The sequence below is a fragment of the Echiichthys vipera genome (genome assembly GCF_963691815.1).
Source record: "Echiichthys vipera genome assembly, chromosome: 21".
NCBI classification, from domain to species: Eukaryota; Metazoa; Chordata; class Actinopteri; order Perciformes; family Trachinidae; genus Echiichthys; species Echiichthys vipera.
The window spans coordinates 4,700,377-4,722,546 of record NC_139846.1 but is presented as its reverse complement, the minus strand read 5'-3'; the positions used below and the strand labels follow the sequence as shown (position 1 = coordinate 4,722,546).

General features: G+C 42.8%; 1 protein-coding gene across 1 annotated transcript in view; it reads left to right on the top strand.

Moving 5' to 3' along the window:
* Positions 1-22,170, top strand: part of LOC310963440 (cadherin-20-like) — a 94,039-nt gene that overhangs the window by 44,757 nt on the left and 27,112 nt on the right. The window contains exons 2-3 of the mRNA XM_083936285.1: positions 14,833-15,124; positions 20,417-20,711. Of these exons, the coding sequence (XP_083792411.1) occupies positions 14,918-15,124; positions 20,417-20,711 (502 nt within the window). The 5' untranslated portion in view covers positions 14,833-14,917. The remainder of the gene's footprint in view (positions 1-14,832; positions 15,125-20,416; positions 20,712-22,170) is intronic.

Genomic DNA, 22,170 nt, shown 5'->3' with positions numbered 1-22,170 from the left:
ATCAGTCTGTCACCGACCCCTGGGCTGAAACCTCAGCGTAGCGCTAATGGGGACATTATTAAATCAGCGAGAAAAACAGGTGCAAGACTTCTGAATCAAGCAGCCACTTAAAGCATAGTTTCATGTCTTTACTCTATCACCTTGTGTTGTGTTGTCTCTAAGATACAAGATAAGGAGTTCAACGAACAATACACACAAGAAAACAAACAAAAATGTATTTTTTTGTCCTTTTTTATGTGTTTCAAGTTTCGCCCTTCCAACTTTTTTAGGATTTGGGTTTAAAATGCAAATAATATAATCTCTTAAGTTAAAAAGAAAGCAGATATATCTGTGTAAAACTACAATGAAGAAAGTCTGCATGCGAGTGTCTTTGTAGAACCCAAATTTGAGCTTGCTTTCAGATTTCTAAGCAGGACAAGGGTAAGATCATTAGTCACACAGGTTAATCCCCTCATTTTTCCTTTAGCACCACTATGGCATTGACATTTGTAGTTTGAAGCAAAATTTCTCGGCAACTTCCAGTTGATTTCAGTAACATGTTGAACATGGTAGACACAGCGTGTTAATATTGTCAGTGTGACCATGTTAGAATGCTACACAAACAATAGTGAAAGTGCCAAAATCTGCAGTTCCTTGAATGGCCACTTGAGACTGGCTCCAAAAGTGACTTAATCCCCTTGGACCCAAGTGTTAAATTGCCCAACTTTACAGCAGTAATAAATGTGTTTACAACCTGGTACGAAAAGCGATTTTGATCTTTATAGTTAATTTTACTATTCATGACAATTTTAGGGTGGGGGGGGATTACAACCTAGCTGTTTCAATTATATTAAGAATTAACGTACTGTTCAATAAAGGGTGGCTGCTTTGAGAGGGTGGGGAGCAAAGACTGCTCGACACTCCATGCCTTCGTCCATTTGTGGATTAGCTGGGAGTTGGGCGTTGTCATGCACTTTACACTTCTTCACAAATAACATTCACAGTTATCACATCTGACAATAAGTGTTCTGTATTCTTGTACCTAAAACAACATCCTAGAACACATTATCACCTGTACATAAGTGAATCAAGGCTACTTTGATAATATAATGCAAGTTACAGCAATACTCAACTGTATTTAAAGCAGACAATCGAATCTGCTATAATTTCAGATTTACACATTTAGTATGGACACCGCTATCACTCAGAGAAATACAAAGCATTTTCAATACCAAATTTAACTTATGACCTTTAAACTGCATATATTTTCATAACACTTCATAACAAAATAATTTCCCTCAAGTTATTACATGTGCAGGAGCCAAAATAAAACAGTGTTCAGTGTGCAAAGTACATTAATTAAACTAAGCAACCTGCCTGCAAGACAATGCGCAGGTAAAAAACAAAACAAAATCAAACAACCTTCCTGCAAGACAGAGCGTAGGTAAATAACACCCAAAGCCTAGCGGCCTGCCTGTGGCCATTTGTCGCCCCAGCATCTTCTGAACCTGCCGCCCTGAACGTGGCGAATTTTAAAGTTCGGCAAACAAACTCACAACAATTTTAAAATGCCTTTAAACATTCAACTAAAAAAAGCTAAGCTCTACAAAGTTTATGTTGGTCATTTTCACCAACTACTAGTCTTTAAAACATAGATAAAGTGCAGCAGCAATGAAGACAGAGCAATCCGTCTGTCATCCAGATTGCTTCTGAGATGTGGGCGGATGTTTCCCTCTGATACCCCTTTTTGATCAACCAATTTTGAGGGCCGGTTTGGAGCTGGTGCCTAATCACGACCCAGTTCTTTGAGCTTTGACAGCCCCACAACCAGCTCTCGGCCATGAACACGGGTTCCCATGGCCCCAACTCCTTGCTGGTCTAGAACCGGCACCGGAACAAGGTCTTGCCTACGTCAGGGCCTGGGGGCGGGGTTATCGTGACCAACTAAGGAAATGTTGTGAGCGCCATTTGTAAAAATACAGTGAAAAAATATGCAAAAATATGGACAACAAAGCTAAACGGTGGTCGGTGGAGGAGACAAACTGCCTCTTTAGAGTATGGTCCTCGGCTGAAGTCCAGAGTAAACTGGAGGGAATTTTGAGAATGAAGCTTATTTTGGAGGAATTCCAAAGGGAGATGGCTGCAGCAGGGTTCAGCAGAACTGTTGAGAAAATAAGACAACCCAGCACGCAACTGCTTTAGTGACAACTGTTCCACCTGAGTGCTGCTGATATTTATGGTCAGTCTTCGTAATACACACGAAAAAATAATATAACATGCTTGTCACAAAAATAATATAATATAGCAGGATAATATTAGGCCCTGGAAATCAATGGAGGTACTGTTCAAATAATGAATTTAAATAGAGCAAAAATGATTGCGCAATTTTGGGGTGTACCACACTCGCACAAAACAAACAAGCACCTTTATATCCTGCACTTTGTGAATTTGCTAACATTCTTCAATATAATTGCTGAAAAAGTCCACCGAGGAGGAGGAAGTCATGTTCTCTGGGAAAAGGGTTCAGAGTCTACAGTCCAAGTTCTTTGACCCCCCAAGGAAGTGTGTGTGTTTGAATGAAAATAGTAGCAAAGCAAAGGTTTCATGGATCAAAGACCTTCTGAGATGAACAGGTCCTTTTTGTTGCCAGGTGACAGATTTTTTTTTTCTACCAGCACAATTCAACTGAGCATACTGTGCCTGACTCCAGGTGGAAGAGGGACTTCAGAACTGTCCTAATAGATTTTTACATGCACCAGTAGCTAACGAGTAATTGCCAAGATTGGCCAACAGCTTCATCTATGGGAACAGCACAAGTTAGGAGATAGCTGAAATGGACAGCTCCTATTCCTTTCCTCCTGTTTTAGTTTTATGTTTAAATGCAGTTGGAAAAAGAAAAACAGACACTTTTCACACACCTAATGTAGCTTTGAAAAGGAACCACTGGTTTTTCCATACTGATAAGCCAGGTTTATTTGCTCGGAGGTGGAAGGCGAGTGGCGGACGGTGTTGTTTAAACCCCCGCTGAACTATTTCTTCCTCTGATCATTGGATCAGTGTGGAACTACAAACACACAGGAACCAACAAAGGAGACATTTATCCTGTGTGTGTTTGTTTCTAGTTAGACGTGGCTGCCTGTGCATACAACCCCCGCATACCAAACCTTTAATGGAGCGCGCACATTCCCCCTACTTGTTATTCGAATGACTCTGGGAAGTGTGGTTAGAGTCTTATATATACACGCAGACAAACCTGCTGATATGGGACGCGTGCAAGAGCTCTCTTGAACCTCATTTATTTTTTTCAGAAAAAAAAGCATCTTTGTGATTTAAAATACTCTTAAATGGGATTTTATTTTCCATTTGTTTTCCTTTCTGTTTTTTTTCCTACATTCACTTTTGTTTAGCGGTATGTAAATAATTAAATACAGGAAAACATTGCAGACAGAATACATTCATAATTCAGGCATTTCATGTTCTGTGTGCATTTGTGTTTGTAGCTTGCATCAGTCACTACGTCTGTGACCCCCCCTTAATTGCTACTTCAAAAGTTACTTTAGTCTTTCATGTCACATTCAGCTGCACAGACAGGGTCACAGAGACAGAGCGGAGAGTAGGGGTTATGGAGAATGACAGAACGGGGAGGAGTAAATATCAGAGCAAGGCACACTGCTGCCTGAGGTTTGTGGTCCTGCTGATCCGAGGCCCCCTTGTCTCCTCGGCTCCTGTCAGCTCATCAAGGCCCGAGTCCCTGCCTATCCCCGCTGGAATACCGCATCAAACAGCCCGGGGAGCCTTTTATCCCCAAAACAGAATGCCGCCTCTTGTCACAGCAGCGGTTCTGCTACGAGCTGCACGTATGGCAAAGTTTAACACGGCGGAGTGAAAGTCAGTACCGTGCCGAGGTGCCGTAGCTCAGACACAAGAAGGGGGGGTGGGGGGTGAAAAGGTCACCAGGAAAATGGGATCTTGAAAGACACAGCTTTGTCTGAGACAAGAGCACGCAAAAGCCAGATGATGCCAGGCAGGCGGTTAATGTCACGGTTCACTCTTTCGACCCCTGTGCCAATTCTGATGTCTCACAATTAAGGCCAAACATCTTATTTTTGGTCTTTTCCACCAATTACTGTAAAGGTTACCGCTTCAGTTGTAAACTTGGCTTCTTGGCTTCTGTATACAAATCCTACTTCCACGTGCGCACCCCCCAAACAAAACTTCCTCCATCTAATTTTCCCTTTGTTTGGACCTGTAGCCAAAATCAGACATGAAAAGGCTTGACTGTGCACCCCAAAGACACAGAAGAGCTCTTTGTACTTTGTTCTGCTCCATGCCATTTTTAATCTCGGGCAGAAGGGAAGAGAGCTGCTCCTCTTATCTTAGATGACATGGAGGCTTTGCTCTCTTTCACTGGCGGGCTCTCATCTTGTTCTTCTGAAAACCCAGCCCTCTTTCATGCTTTCCCCTAGTGGTTGTTGTGGTGGCAAAGTGGTCCACTCGATGAGACTGGCTGGATTTTGTTTAGGTTATTACGCCTGAAGGCTGTTCCACGATAAGCTAGGTGAAAAAAAAGGAGGGTATTACCTTCCTGGGCTGTATTTTTCATCAAGTCCAGTGCAACTAACTGGTGTCATTATTTTAATTGCCTTTTGGAACCACAGCATTTTTCAGAGCTTATTTAACATTCACTCTTTGGGAGAGAGGGTCAGGAGTGTTTATTCTCTGCTTTCACAGACCTTTGAAATGTCCCCCCATAACTCTGGGGAATGGCTGTCTGCTCGGTGACACAACTGACCCAAACTGAGGCTTTTTCTTTTTGGTGGTACTGAAGTTGTTATTGAGGCTGTGCAGACTTTAGACAGACTGGGCCATCTGAAGTCAGTCATGTAGGGTTAGGGAGGGTGTTTTCTGTAGGGGGGGCCGTCCTCTTGAAGCCGTCAGGAAAACTTTTTAATGATGATAATTAAATTTAAAAAAGGGGGGGCGGGGGGTCTGTAGGGACTTGGGTCAGGTTCAAGTCCCCTAGCATACAGCCAAAGTATGGGGGTGGACTGGTAGATGGGGAGGTGTCAGTTCACCTCCTCGGCACTACTGAGGTGTGTGTCTGTGTGTGTGTGTGTGTGTGTGTGTGTGTGTGTGTGTGTGTGTGTGTGTGTGTGTGTGTGTGTGTGTGTGTGTGTGTGTGTGTGTGTGTGTGTGTGTGTGTGTGAGAGGAAAGTCTGTTAGTGAACAATGGTAATAGCCACCTGGAACGAGCTTAACTTTAGTCATGATCATCTCGATCTCTGTTCCAAGCCATGCCAATAAAATAGTCTTATAATCTAAAATCTTAAGTTGATTGATTAGATAAATGTGCTGCTAGTGGGCAGTCACTGGTTCTCTGCTCCCTGTTTTAAACTGTTATTTACATCTAAACAATCCATCAACATTTATTTAGAAATAGGCAACGCCGCTACTGTCTCTTGTTTCAGTTTAGTTTCAGTTTGTCAGCTTGGTTTAAGTTTTGTGAGCCAGGCTTGTGGCTCTGGACGGACTCATTTGAATAAAGTTGAGGTCCAATCAACTTTATGAAAATACAGACCAGCAAACGAACCATAGCCCATAAATATTTCATAAAAAACGCATCACCCGATCTTATGTCACAGTAATGCATTAGCTTAACTTTGCTTGCTAGGTTGCAACTGGCAGCTAGTACGCTTGCTAAACTCCTTGCCCACTTTGATTAACATTTAACACAAATTAATTTTAACCCAAGCCTTTGTGCAGTACAGTTGAGCTGAAACAGTTAATCAATCAAGAGTAATGGATTGACAGAATGTAACAGGCGAACATTCGTAAACTAGCTAGCTAGCAAGTGATCGTTCTTCAATAAAGATTTGCTGCATTTCTGTGTCTTAGGTGCCAGTAAATTGAATATGTTAAATTTTTGGACAGTTTCTTGGAGACATTTTAAGACCTACAGCTCTGGGAAACTGGTATGGACATTTTCCACATTTTTCTTCGTCATTTTATAAACGGATCATTTAATACTCTGCAAAATGCTGTATGTGTTGACTAAAATGGTTACTGATATGAAATGACTGCTTATTGGGAGGAAACAGCTGGTAAAACGTTAGCATAGGACTGAAGACTGACAGAGAGGAAATGTAACTCTTAACAGCCATGAAATCTGTTTTCCTTAGAGCTGGTAAAAGGTACTCGGAAGTCAGGGCCTTTATAAACCTACAGCCCCTTGAACTTGAGGAGGCGTACTTGATCCCAAGCGTTAAAGCACCGTGTCCCTTATAACATCCTGCAAGTGATCACCAGACCAAAGTGCGGCAACATGCAGAACATAACTGTATCCAATCTATTTCTACGGCGGATCTGGGGCCTTTGTTGTGGGACCAAGAGGGACTTGTTTTCCAGACGTCTACCACCGTAACAGACTTTAAAAAGGCCCTTCCATAAGCCCTATAGGTTCAATTTGTTCTGCCAATTATCATCCTCAGCTCTGCCACAGTGATGGAAGGTGTTGTTCAATGGGCCTGAATGCCCCTCTCTCTGCAGCCCGCCCCCGACAAAAGAAGGAGCCCCTGCCTTTTTTTGCTTCTGGGGGTCCAGTCAAGCATTTGCTGACAGATTGGCTGGGGCGCTAACCAGTCAGGTCTTCAAAGAGACAAAGACGATGGGGAGGGCAGCGAAGGGGGGAGCAGTGGTGAAGAAGAATGACCTGCCAAATGAGAAAAAAGACATATTGAAAGGGACAGAGTGGGAGAAAGGAAAAACATATTGAACTGATAGAGAAGTACAACCTTTTGACCATCTGGCTCGGTGGGTGACAACAGCCTTCATCTATATTTTTAGAGCTGGACAAGACACCAAATTACTCTGTCATGAAGATTAAGGAGAGTCAAAGGGTTGTCTGTTGTCGGGTGCGGGGAGAGAAAAAAGAGCAAAGTCGTCCCAATTGGAAGCGGGGAAAAGAGAAAGTTCTGCTGGCTGATATCTGGAGCTCCGTCACTTCATTGTGTCTATAAATATAATATGAAAACAGTTCAGACAATGTAATGAAAAAACACAAAATAAGAACCGGAGCAGCAGCAGGAGCAGCAGCAGCAGCAGCCTAGAACACTTCTCGTTTCAGTGTACTATATTCTCATTTCTGTTTAAACATGGTTGAGTACATCTTCAATGTGATTTCACTTTCCCCAGTCCTTCTCCTCACGGAGGAGAAATATGCAAGAGACTCAACTCTGAAAAACCTCTTTTTGCTGCATTAATTCCGTGATTGCTTACATGAAAAAACACTGCCCTTTCCCGCTCGGTGCTAAACAGGGATCAGATATCCGTGACCATGACTAATCTTCCGCTGCGCTTTTTGTGTGTATTGGTGTGCGCCTAATTTTTCAGGATCTTTTTTGCCAATTTGGAAAACTAATTGCTTTGACTCTGACTGGGCAAGCTGCGGAATACAATGTAGTTTAAAGCTTCATTTTTTTACGCCCAGACATTCCTCTGCAGATCCAGCCGTGTACAACAGCCACTCATTAAAATGCATTAGGGCAGGTTTCACCGTCGTGAAAGAAGGTGATTTTCGTCCCCTCATACTTTGCATTTTTCTACTTCGCTGGTCAGTGAGCCGAGGAACCCTGCGCCCGCGGCAGTCTCCACACACACACACACACACACACACACACACACTCCCCACCATGCTGGCTGGTCACTTTTTCCCACTTGCAAAAACTCTTAGATGAAATGCTTTTGTTGTGCGTGCCGGAGAATTTCACTATCTACCACCTCATTATTCCATCCCTTGACGAATTTCACTCCACCTCCTTGATTTCCGACCCCCTCTCGCTGCAATTTCTCCCCATCCCGCTGTCAATCTACCCCCCTACGACTCTTTCACTCCCTTCCCCTTCATTCACCCCACCTCCTTTTCGTCCATTGCTCCTTTCCCCCCGTGCTCAAGGCTGTAGATGACTGGATTACACAGGAGCCGAGGCCGTCCCACTGATTGTAAAGAGAGGGACAATTGGTCCTTTAGTCTGATTGGGTCCCCAGAGAAGCAACACTGGGGATGAGAGTGTGCAGACAGCTATGAGAGGCAGAATGCAGTGGTGACAGAAGAAGCAGCACGGGAAGAAGTGTATTTTTTATATAGATAGATAGAAATATAGAGAAAAAGGAGGAACTTTATAAATAGGACAGTGAGCGAGAGAGCATGGACTCAAGGTGACTTTAGGGAAACTGATGCACTGCAGGCAGTAGCTTTCACAACTTTTACAAGGGAAATTTAGGGAGCGTGTAGGAAAAAGAAGAACAAAGAGATAAAAAGAAGAAGAAATACGAGCATTGTCCACAGAGGAGGGACGATTGAAAAGGTAAGGCATGGAATTTTTCTAAAAAAGAAAAAAAAAGGATAATCCTTGACTTTTACCGGTCATGTTTTGAAACACAGCCATGCCAATGAGACACGCCAATAAGACTCTCAAGCTGTTAACAGTGAATGGTGAAGATGATTTAAAGGATGACTGAGGATTTGTCAGCTATAACTGAGCGCTGGAGACTGAGAGTGCTGAGATGAATAAGACACAAGATAGGAGAACCGTTTTTATACGGCACTGAATCAAGAACTCATTTTTCTTCTGTGTTAATTGATAAACAATGTTTACAGGAACAGATATATCTCGTGTCTGGCTTTCAAAAGTAGGTCACGGTGAATATTTGGAAAGCCTTATTGCTTCAGCCTGGAGGGGGTTTGGTGACATAAAAAACAAATAAATAAATAAAAACTTTTGTGAAGCTCAGACTCAAAGCGTGGCTCCAATTCTCAGCACGTCTACAAGGTCGCTACTTCAAACAAGTCATGATGAAGAAGAGGATTGCCTATCTGCTTTTTTTAAGGACCTCTGTTTGGGATTCATTCCTCAGCCTGAGCCAAGGTTCTAGTCTCTATCTCTCTCCCTCTCTCTCTCTCTCTCTCTCTCTCTCTCTCTCTCTCTCTCTCTCTCTCTCTCTCTCTCTCTCTCTCTCTCTCTCTCTCTCTCTCTCTCTCTCTCTCTCTCTCTCTCTCTCTCTCTCTCTCTCTCTCTCTCTCTCTCTCTCTTCTCTCTCTCTCTCATTCTCTCTCTAAGCCATTAAACTATCGCCTGTCTTGTAATCTCCAGCTGACAAATAAGACACATGTGCGCTGTCGGAGGGACAGCAAGACTCTTCTTGCCATTATCAGTGACAGTGAGAGGCGGTGAAGGATCATCCGAAAGGCGAGCATTGTGCGCAGGCCTCCATATTAACAACACCTTTCAGTTTTCTGTGTGCATGGTTGAGATATCTTAAATGACATTCCAGCACATGAGATGGTCTAATAGCTGCAGCAATGTGGCGGAGGGAAAATCCTCCTTCTAGACAAAACCCCCCAAAATTCAAAAGAGATTATGAGTTCAATATTAATTAGAAAGGATCTGTTCCCAACACACGGCTGTTTTAATTTGCGGTGGAGTGACACTGATTGCAAACTTTTCCAGATGACGCTTATATAGGGTGACATCATCTCCATGCACCAGTGGCTGGGATGAATGCCAGTTTGCATGATTTAATTTCTCTATAAATGACAAGGCTCCTTTTATGGGCTTCACCGAGTGGTGAATGAACTAAATGTGCATCGGGGGAAGGAAGGGGAAGGAGGAGGAGTATGAGACGAGAGAAAATATTAGAAAAATGAAGAAAAAAGTGCAGTGTTTGGATGATACAGATGTTGAAAAAGACTGAATACAGGAGGGGGGATGAAGTGTAGGGTACAGAAGCAGGAGCATCAGAGGGTTGAACAAACTTCTGAAGTCACACACAAATAAAAGGCAGATGGTGAGTGGAGGGAGGGACGAGTAATTAAAAACACCTTACAGTAAACGAGCCGCAGGGAGAGAGAGGCGCTCGTCACGGCGCTGCGGCGGCGGCGCACACAGCTGCACACGCCACTGAGGCCCCGGGAGCTCCCCACAATTAGAGAGTACGACAGAAGCAGGTTCAAAGCCTGCCCCATGCCAGCGTCTCTGTCCTGAGGGGGGACGGGGTTAGAGGAACGAGGACGAATAGAGGGTAGCGTTGAAACACACACATACAGTCATGCTGTGCAACTCATATTCATACCCACACACACAAACAACTGTGTGATCTGGAGAGTTTGGCCAGAACACACACCTCCCTGAGCCTGGCTCTGCCTTTGAAGGCTGCCAGCTCACCCTGAGAGCCGGCTTAGGAAGCTGGGTCCCTGCTGCAGGCGGTGTTGGTATAGACCCTTTGCTTTAGAAGACCTGGTCATTTTCTTACATCTCTACACACGCACACACACACACACACACACACACACACACACACACACACACACACACAAAGCATACCGCAGGCCATGTTGTGGGGGACGGCTGCTTATTAAAAAGTTAGTGCAGCAGCAGAATTTGATTATGTGTAAATAAGTAAATAAACATTCAGAAATTAAAAACCCACGCTTGGTTGAGGAATGCGGCTCGTCACACTCTTGGCCCGGGAAGTGAAATTAGATTCAGCGGCTGTATTTAAAGAAAACGCTTCTATATTTTTTTCCCCAAAAGCACCCGCTCGGCTTATTGTACTCGGCTTATTGAAAGACACTTTTCTCATGCCCGCCGCTGCTGCATCTTTAAAAAAAAAATGCATCGATGTAGCCTCTCGCCTGGGTCAGAGATATACGTGCAGGGCCTTCTTGGTGGCATCCACCGTGCAAAATCAATTGTGGTTAACAAATTAGCCGTGACGTTTTGGCCTGGCGGGGTGGGTGGATCCCTTTTTCATGGGTCCACCCAGTTTTTAAAGGACCTCTTTCCACAGTCTGGGAGGCCTCTTTTAAGAGCCGAGGTGAGTGGAGCACAGACATGGCCACTGTGAAATTAACACTTAATAATGCTCCACATAGCACTTAAACAGGGCAAACCCATACTAATGCACCACACACTGAGGTGGCCCTTGGTATTCTCACTCTTGGATTGGGACTAAAAGGTCTGGGGGAGTTTTTTGATAACATGACAGGAACTTATGATTGTTTTGCAGATTGTTTGTTGTCCGACCGACAGTCCACAACCAATATGTACAAAGTTTACGATCACATACACCAAAGGAAAGCAGCAAATCTTAACGATTTATTGGTTGTAAAAAAAAAAATTGATTAACTGTTTCACTCTAGATAACAGTTTGCATTGTGTTTTTTGCAGTAATGTATTTTCTTTATTAAATATTGGGTCTGTGTAGCACTGCAGATGCCTTGTTTTGCTGCAAAAATACTCTTTTCAAAACCTTACTTTGAGGAATGAACAAAGTAAGCCAAACTTTTTGCTTTTATCTGAAAACAAAGAACCAAAATAAAAGTCTATAATTGGCAACATTACTGCATGATTTGAATCAGGTACAATCTGAAGAGTCCAAGAGTGTTCCCTCAAGTTATTATACAGGAATAAAATAGATGTTTTTGTTAATTAGGGTGTTACAGGCTCATTAATCTGAACAGGTGGAGTTAGTGAGATGATGCATGCGTCCTCAGCCCAGTGATGGTTGGTCAGTTGTTCTGTAGCGTTTGTTTCCAGTTTGTTTTCCTCCATCGGAAAGGAAACGCTCACCTCTCTCGCTGCTGTGTGAGCAGTTTGATGCAGTCCGTCGTCACATCGCAGTTAATGGAGCAGCAGGTGGACTCGGAGTAAGTTGATACACCAATATGGCCCATCATTTTGTCGCACCAGCTGCTCCCCCTGACGATATCCCTCTCTTCCACTGTCAATCTCTCCCTCCCTCTCAGCATTTCATCTCAAAAGTTTTGTGCCTTTCAAAACAAACAATAAAAATCGGATTTTCCTTTCCCTCTTCTGCCATTTTGGCTTAATTTCCTCTTTAACCGCTAGACACCACCAACTCTAAAATGTGTTATTTTGAATACAAAGGCTTTCCACTGGGAAAAATGTCTCATTCAGCCCGGTGGGAAAATACCTTAAGTCTTCGCCTTAAGCTTTCTCATATGATTGCTCCTCCGCTCTCCACCCCACTCCTCATCCCTTCATCTTCTCCATCCTGTTGTGTGGCAAACACCAGCTGTTTTTTTCATTAAACAAGTGAAACCACCATAAGAGAGATGTGTGAAATGTTTTGCCAGCACAATAACGTGGCACGACACCTCATTAAGGACGACAAAATGGAGCAAAATGCTCGGGTGCGAGCCGTGACCTTTGGAGGGGGAGGAGCTGAGAGGCGAGGCCGAGGGTTTTGTGAGCGAAGAACAGGGAGCTAATTTTACTTCATAATGGCAACCAGGCAGCTTGAATAGGCAGAAAAGAGGGGAGCAGCAAGGTCAAGTGTCAGCCATCCTGCCAAGCAGCAGAGGAGGCCCAGAAACACACACACACAGACACACACACACACACGCAAACACACACCCCGCTGACAATGCAGCCACACCTCCCCACCCTTCCCTGCCTTTTGTGCCTCTTCAACAATGATTAACTGAGTTTGCCGATTCAGAGAGAGTCTACAGCGGCACAATGCACTCTCTTACAAAACATAATGGAGTCAGCCCATGAGTCAAACAGTCTCTCTTTCTTCCGCTGCTCCAAACTTTCCACCTCCCCCTGCTAACAGCCTCTTTGCTTTTCTTTTTACTCTACTTTCTCCCCCATCTTTCTCTCCCTATTCACCATAAATCTGCCTGTTCTCCCCCCTTGGAGCTTGTTAATGCAGGAAGAGCAGGGCAGTTGCACTCATCCTCCTAATGCATAAAAAAAGATGCAGATGGAAAGAGGCAGCATAGATGCCCGGTGCGCTGCATGTGAAAAGGTATTGATTAGCTGAAATCAATGCGTCTAGTTATAAAAAAAGCAACAGATTTGTAGACTTGACCTCGCTCTTCTTAAAGATTCCTATGATGTTCATATTTAAAAAAAGAGGAATGCAACCGGAGATAGTATTTGGAGGCATGAAATCCAGCACCCAGGTAATACCACAGGGGCCTTCAAAATAGAGGGGAAAACACTTGTAATGAACAGTATGCAGTGCTGAAGGGAACTTGTAGAACATGGTGCACGTCAGGCTGAGCAGGGGTGTTAACAGAAACACCCTCCTCCCGGGCCTTTTACAGGAGGTGCGAAGGAGCTTGCCTCTCCTAATGAGAGGAACGGAGGAAAGAAGGGAAAGACTGTTTCACTTCTTTTGTGTGCCTTTTTGTGTGTGTGTAATCCCTGATTGTCCTGAGCTGGAGGGAAAAGAGGCTGAAAGCTGGTGGTTCAATCATTCGTGTTTCCATTACAAAGTTTGATGGAAATTTTATGGAATTCCAGCAACGAGAAATCAGCTGCCGAGAAAATTATCGCATTTGGGGAAATATACTTACAGCTTTCTTGAGCAGAGTTAGATGAGAAGATTGACGCCACGTCATTGTTTCTGTGTGTTAAGCATGAGGCTTAAGGTTGTTAGCCTAGCTTGACATAAATGCTGGAAGCAGGTGGAAACAGCTACCTCAAAAGTATAAAAATATGCCTATCAACACCCCGGAAGCTCACTAATTAACAACTTATCTAATGGTGGAGGCTAGATTCCTGGCTCCCAACATCACAAACCACCACAACTCATAATCTAACCTAAGCTAATTGCCTCACTGGGGACGTTGCACTTACATACATCCGATCATCAGTCGTCTTCTTTATATTTACTACCAAAGTGTCTTTTGGGAACGGGCTGCTGCAACACTGATGCGTGAAAGCACTGCAGGAATGAGTCCTGAAGCCTAAAAGCATTTTTGCACTTCCGGTGTTAACAAAGGGTTAAGATATTTTAAAATGTTGTTCCATGAGTTAAAACTGTCAATAGATACCCTAAGGCGGTTGCTAACTGGTGGCCAAATGAGAACGCAAACATCATCACGCCATACAAGAGAAATCAGTTGGAAGCCAGTGGGTGATGTAGCTCCTTCATGGTTAGCATTTACATTTAAAAAAAAGAAATCATAAAAGTGGCGTTCATTTATGGAGATTGTCTTGCTGAACAAAACGTGTGTATCATAAACTTTTGTTCACCTCAGAGCTTATTTTCTGCAATAATCCCAAACATGTTGTTGAAGGGACCAGGGCGATGCTAACTTCCCGGGTGGCCTACAAAAATATGTCATCCCTGCAGCACTCCATACGTGTCATTTACTAACAGCTAGCTCTTTGGGTCCAGACTACCTCTGGGAACAAAAGCTTTCATTCCTACAGTTCTGGTCTCTTCCTTTCTGTAAATCTACCCAGCATGCCATTCTGTGGTGTAACTGTTAAAAAGGGTCTCTCTCTGTCAATACACTACACAGTTTGCATAATGCACGACTAATAAATATGTCCTGTAGATCTCAAGAGCTTGTACTTGACATCACACTTCCTTGGATCCTCCCTGTTCGGTGTGAAGCCAATTGGATGAACGGTTGTCAAAGAAAATCGAAAGGACAGACAGACAGTCCTTCCATTTTAGTTAGATAACTCCAGTAATGAGGGGGCCTGTAATAGTGAGTGGCAGCATGACAAGAATGTTTTGTCCCCGTCATCTTCTTCCCCCCCTGTTACCTTCTCTCCTCCTCCTTCTCCATGCGGCCTCACCGGCAGCCTAAGAGGAGCCCTTCCATTCAGCTGTGATAAGGCTCATTATAAACTCAACAAAAACTCAGTCGTATAGAGCTAATCTGGGAGAAGGAGAAAAAGACTGCAAATACGTGTCATCCACAGGTATCCCACAGTGCAAAACAGACTGCTGCTGAGTATACAACAAAAGGATGACGTCCCAAAATACATAACATGTGAGACTAATCTGTCTTCTTTTTTTGTCTTGCAGGACGGCAACAGCAGCCAAGAGAGAACAACTGCACTTGTGAAGAAAAAGAGGAAAAGTCTTTTCAAATACCCTTCTGTGCTTAACAATGGGATACAGATTGCTTCGTCCAGGAGTTGCCAGCACCTTGCTCCCTGCGATCCTCTGCTTTTTGACCCTTCTGCCTCACAGCCTTCTGGGTAAGGAAAACACAGGCAGCTCAGCACTGCTCCAGAGGGTGAAGAGAGGCTGGGTGTGGAACCAGTTCTTTGTCCTGGAGGAGTACACCGGATTGGAACCACTTTATATTGGAAAGGTCAGTGTTGCCTACATGCTATACTGTGTGAGCATGCACACACATATATGCCGAAGTATAACCTGTAGAAATGCAAAGCGTATAGGTTTCTTGCCTGGTAGGGGAGAAGCTTTTCTGCATGACCTTTCCCCCTAGTGTACACAAGGGTGTCACAGTGTAGGTGTTTCAAAGAGGTTTCTACCCGTAACTTTCAAACAGGTCAAACTAACAGAACTATGGGGGAGCTCAGGAGCCTGCAGGTCATCAGCTGCTTGAGCGCATGAATGCAAAAGAGAAGATCATGGGTGAGCAGTGGGGAAACTTCAACCACTGCAGAAAAAAAAAAGTAATCCCTGGATGCACTGCGTCCATACTAAGCCTCTCCTCTGTCCACTTTGAACCAGAGCCAGACAGCTGTGATTGAGTTAATTGACTCGAACCGAGGCTTCACTCAGTCGGCCGCACTGTTCCACGGAAGTGGATGGCACGTCTGCAACACAACTGACATGCTCTGAAAAGAGCATACGAGGGATACTCACAAAGGAGCACTTTGATCACTCAGTCGCCAAAGTGAACTGAACATTTTGATCGATAGTTATAAGGCCAGTCATCATCAGCAAGTAGAACAACAATCTTGCAAACTGAAATGAAAATTGCCATTACATCACTAGCTTTTTAAGTCCTATTTGAGCCAGAGAGCACCGCTGCAAAAACAGCCCTCCTTATGAAACAAAATACCCCTTCACTTTGTCATTATTACAAGGAGTGGAAAATAAATTCATAATAATTACTTTTAAAAAGTGTTACTTCTTTTTAATGATCCCAGTAGCTGTTGTCACTACATGTGACTAACAGTAGATGTCCATGGTTCTCTAGCTTCAGATAAACTTTAGGTGTTCAAAGTAAAATACAGAAGAAATATTGTCAGCAGCACATTCCAGCATTGGTGAAACAGAAAGGTACTTAACTTTATGGATGAACCTGTTTTTTAGCCAAATGATATATTACTTTACTAAAAAATCTGATTTATTTCTTCTTTCTGAATTTAATTAGCCTTGGTATCACCAAGTTAATTTTAAATGCATTTAAGTCTGGATCCTTTATTTTTTTTATTGCCAAGATGCATTTGACATTTGACGTAACGTGAGCTACGCAGTTGAGTCCCTGAATGCTCAAATTTAGGCAGACAAAAAGTGGTGGCCAGGTCACAAACTTTGCCAAATTACAGAAAAACAGTACACTAAAAGGATTTTTCTGAAAGCATTTTGGGCAAGGAGTAGAGCCAATACAGTTACATATTCTTGATTCATATTGGATCAGCGCTTCCTAATTTCAGTTTTCGAGTTTCATGAGCATGGTAGAAGTTGTAAACCGGTTGAATGGAATGGGTCACGTGATAGCTTTGGGCCCAAAATACTTTTTCCCATTGACTTACATGACGAAAGAACTTTCACAGTGAGGAAGTATGATGGAAGTAATGTCGATCATATCAGGAATTTTCAGACACGGTAGTGTCTCAAACGCTGTACCAGGTTCTCCTGATACATCCAGATTGATGGATTTGAACTCCCTTACGCTACGTCACCTGATCTCCTCTTTTGCACTGGACATCATTTCTACAGTAATGAATATGTAGATTGCTAACAAATTACAGCGTATTATTTTTCATAGTTATATGTACAAACAGTTAATGAGAACAGCCTGCATGAGGTAAAATGGTTGTGATTGGCTTGCCCAGGACCTGGTCGACTGGAAATCTATCTGAATAGGAGAGAGGCCGGAGCAAATGAAAAAAAAAGCTTGCAGATTCATCCTAGGTTACATTAGATGTCTAATATACTATGTCAAACATCAATTCTTCATATTTTGTATTATTTTATAGCACCCAACAGGTTTTTACAGTATGCATGTAAATTGTGAATTCCTATAAATTGAAAATGGCACTGAATAAAACGTTTCCTGCAGAGCATGTTTTTCAGAACAGGGATGTTAGATCTCCAAGTGCATGTGTTAGTATGTGGAGGCTTTAAATTACTTTTCTTTCCGAAATTCCTGCCATGATTTACAAACAGATTCCAGGATTTTGATTGAATTTGCGGTTGCCTCAGTATTTCTCTTTGACTTTTTCAAAAACCCTGCATCGCTCATCCTTCGAAATGTCCCTTTGGAAGTGATGCTAACCTGCCTAATTGGAGTTCTGGAATAACTTCTCCATTCCCCGCTCGGGAATACCGGTGAAAAAGACAGATTCCAAGAAGTCATGTGCTTCGATCAGATAGGAAAGTAACGAGTCCTGAGAGGATAAAGTACTGTATCTGCTTACAGTTGCTGTAGCATATTCACTTCCATCATCTTCTTTCCTGTTTACCGTTTCTTCACTGATTCTTTTCAAGCCACCCACCCTAATCTTTTCAAGATGAATTAAACAAGTGATTTCGACAAGCTGGGCTGCTTCCCAAGAGAACCACGTCAGGCAGAAAGGCATTGTAGGATATGATAAAGCAAGAGAAATGTGTACTGTAAGTCCTTTTGTCCCCTCGGCTCAGCCCACCTTGCCACTCCTCTGTTGAAGGGAGCTTAGTATTCAGAGCCGTGAGGATATCGGAGGTTTGGGCTCCGGGCCCGGGCAGAGATGGTGCAGGTAATTGATAGCCTGTAGTGTCAAACTCTTTTCATAGATTTGAGTGCAGAACAAGGATCAGTGCAGGAGAAGGTGGATGAGGGAAGGTACCAACCTGAGATATATCATCGTGAGACACGAGGCCGAAGCCCAACAATGGGGCGTTGATTAAAAAAATATATTCTGGGCCGAGCTCGGCTGCATGGCACTTTCCAGGAGAGTGTGCAGGTGGGCGCGTTGTCCAAAAAAGATAGGAGAAAGCTGTATTGTCTGGCTGCTCAGAGGGAATGATAGGTATTGTGAAGATTGTTGTTCAACTATCACCAGAGCAACAACAATGAGCGACGTAGCTGAGAACCTTAGCAGTTTGACACCCTCTGCTAGGTCACTCACTGCCCCCAGATGGCAAGAAAGCCAAAGCGGGCAACTTGAAAAAGTGTTTTTTAGAGTTAGCAGGGTTTTTTTTGTCAGTGCCGCACACTCACCTGTTGATTATATACCAGACAAGATATCAATGGGGGCCTTTAATTCCACATTGCCAGTGTGATGGCAGTAAGTACTCATACGCAGAGACCCTTTAAGTACAAAGTGAGGAGTGATTGCACATCAACAGGCTGGCATTTACACTTACAGGCCACAAAAGGCTCCTGATTGCACTGCAGGGCCCATGGCAACAAACAGGCTATAAGCTGTGATTACATGTCTGCTTACAGCTACAGCATTAAGGTACCACACACTTCCCCTGCGGAGGTCTAGAGTTCAGCTCCCCACTGGTTCAGTAAGGAATCAATATGTTGACAAGGCTGTCAGGCATAGATTGAAAAGGGAAACATTATGTTACATTGATTGAAAGGATTTTAGCAAGTTAAATGCACATAGGACTGTGACACATTTTGATGTGTGAAAACTTGTTTTTTTGTCTGTTTGTCAGCAGGATTGCAGAAACACTACACTACTACCCAATTTTCATGGGACTTGGTTGAATGGTGTATGAAAGGGGGTCAATTAAGTTTTGGAGTGGATTTAAATTTACAGAGCTATACTCACATTATTATTTACTTTCGTTGTAGCCGATTTTATACATAGTTCCCCAACTTTAGAGTACAGAAACAGGGTTCCCACATGTGCTGCACGCAGTAAACATTTCCATGCATCCAGTAAAGTCACTGCAGCCAATTTTGCGGGACATGCAGCAAAACTAAAAACTGTAGTTATAAACTTGACAGAAGAAACAGAATTACATTTTTCGCGTCTGAAATAATCAGATGTGTATTTTGTTTGAAACTGGACTTATTGGTAGGATAGGTAGAATGTATTGGAGAACACACTCCCTTTCATTTGTCCTCCCATGTCAATCAATCTGCTGAAAAGAATGGACTTGCAGCAAGCTTTTCAACACTAAGTCCATGTTTTCGTGAGCCTTGAGCAGGTTAAATGTGTCTATACGAGACCTACCAGTAAATTATGATCGTTTGTGAGCAAGTGCGAGTCCTGTATTTTAAAGAAAAACTCCTGAAAAATTATTTCTTAATAAAAGTGGGAACCATGAGAAAGTAATTAGACAGTTAAGTATAAAGTTATCATTAATATCAATTATTTCCACAATCGATTAACCCGCCATGTAGATTTTTTCAAAATTCCCAACCAACTGTCCAAAACCCCAAAGATATTCAATTTAAAAGTATATATACTAGAGGAAAAACAGCATCCTCACATTTGGATGCTACAACCAAAAATTGGTTTACCAAAATGATCTAATTAAAAAAAAAAACATAACATCTAAGAAACAAAGGCAGGTAGGTAACAGGACATAAAAAAGTATATGGTTTCAAATGCTACTTCCTGTTGATCATTGGACTTGTAAAATGTTAAAGTTTTAGAGGGGGAAGGGTAACAGGACCATGTGAAAACCTGGGGACCCAACTAAAATGTGTCATTTAACTAACATATTATGAATTAGGGGGAAAAAAAGCCTAAACTGGGAAAAAAAATAAAGATTTCTGAAGGACACTTATTATATTTCATGGTGAATTGAAGCTCTTTCAGTGTTCTGGCTTATTATTAGGGTTTTACATGATGTATCTTCAAATTGCAATTAGGACAAGGTGAAGGACACTTTGCTTGATAATATAATGTATTATACAGATACACTTCATGCTTATTTATGCATGAAATGTCCTGGGGACGGGAAAGGCACCGAGTCAGTAGAATGGCCCAGAAATTATCTTTGTATTATGCTCTATACCAGGCCTGTATCACAACCCACCTCACATGTTCAGTTGGATTCAGATCATGTTATTGACTTGGACAGACAAGAACTTTCTCCTGGTTGTCTTATCTGTATGTTCCGGATCACTGTGCTGCTGCATTGTTCTAAAATTAGGGGATGCGACCCAATTAAATGTTCTCAAAAGCATGTCACTGTAATAATACATTTTGGACTGCACCATATGTGTTATATTCCTGTTGTTTCAATTTTGTGATTACTGCTACACTTGTGCTTTGTTGATGTAGTCATGATTTTTGAGACGGATCCCTATGCATGGAGGAGTTTGGGCACAGATTTGAACAGTTGGAGTTATCCCATGTTACTTTCCAAACCCTTGAGATGTCGCTTAAATAACATAAAGTCTTCTCTTTGGGAATTTGCATTGTGGAATACATGAATGACATTTCTGTGAACATCTCCACAGCTCCACTCAGACATGGATAAAGGTGACGGCTCCATTAAGTACATCCTATCGGGCGAAGGTGCAGGCACCACCTTCACTATCGACGACAGCACAGGGGACATCCACGCCATCCAGAGGCTGGACCGGGAGGTGAAGGCCCAGTATGCCCTTCGCGCCCAGGCTCGAAACCGCCTGACGGACAGGCCTCTGGAGCCCGAGTCCGAGTTCATTGTAAAGATCCAGGACATCAACGACAACGAGCCGAGGTTTCTGGATGGCCCCTACCAGGCGTCTGTGCCAGAAATGTCCAAAATAGGTAAGAAAGGGTGAAAAGTAACATGTCATCACCACACACAAACATGCACATCAAAGACTACATCATACGTAAACTGAAATCACTGTCTATGGCCCCCCTACTACTCTTACTAACTACAAAAGCATCATCCAACCTATCCTCACATACTATCACCAGCAGACTCCTCCAAATCTCACACACAGCAGCCAAGATAATCAACCTCCCCACTCCCAGACTCACAGAAACAAACTAACTTGCAACCATACCCACAGTATATGCATAGTCAGCAGCCCTGACCACCCCCTGAACCCACACTTCACTCTCCTCCCATCTGGCCGCAGATACAGGGTGTTAGACTGAAGGAAAGCCCATTTTAAAAGAAGTGTGTCCCCTCAGCCATCACAATGCTAAACAAGAATATGTATTGACATGTATGTCTACATGTTGTTCTGGGGATATGTGTGAAGAGGGTCTATTTGTTAATTGTCGGGAGAGGGTGTGTTATCTGTATATGATGTCCATGTGTTGTGCCTTTTTACAGTTTTTCTCGATTTCTAAGACACATTTCTTGAAAGCTTCTCTCCTTTTCTCTAAACTGTAAACACAAACCCCAATTTTCAAGCTACGTTCACAAAACCTCAGACTCTTCTTGCAAAACCAAACTTTCACCTCAAAACAGTTCAATCTGTGCCCAAAACTGAACTTTGTTGTCAAATCATGCCCCAAGTCAATCAAAATTAAAAACACTACTGAGCAGCCACTAAACACTACATAGAAAAATAGAAAACACAACGCTCAGGACATGAAGCTGAATGCATGTTGCAAAACAAAAAAACTTGCATTTAGCACTTTACACAAAGACAAAAAACAGAAATCTTGTGCATTAACATGTAGCACTTGTACAGTACAAAAAACAAAGATCTTTTGCATTTACAGTACACATATTATTTGTTCAAAACAAACAGAAACCGTATGCATTTGCCACTTGTGTACAGTTCGGCATTGTCCTCACGGACCATATCAACAATTAGGGGAGAACATACCTGTCCTCACACCCCCATGTGACAGTCTTTTAATTCTACAAAAAGAGAACATGCAGTTACAAAAAATATACATGGAATACTACAGACATTTAGACTAACGCTCCATTACAATACTACAGTACATTGGCACAGTGATGTACTGAAACATATATTTACTTACAGTATACTGTGGTACAGTATATACTGTAATATGCCATACAGTAATTTGCTCTCAACATTTACATACTGTACTATAATTTCAAAAAAGACCTGTTCTCTTCTCTAAATCTTCAGATTATGGTGGACACAGTAAATCTAGCGATGTTTGGTTGTACACTTTGTCCGGCCTCCCTCATGCTCATACCATGGACAAGAACATGGTCAATCACAGTAGCTCTGATTTCATCAGATATTACTGTTCTTTGTCTTCGCTGATCACCTTGACCACCTTGACCACC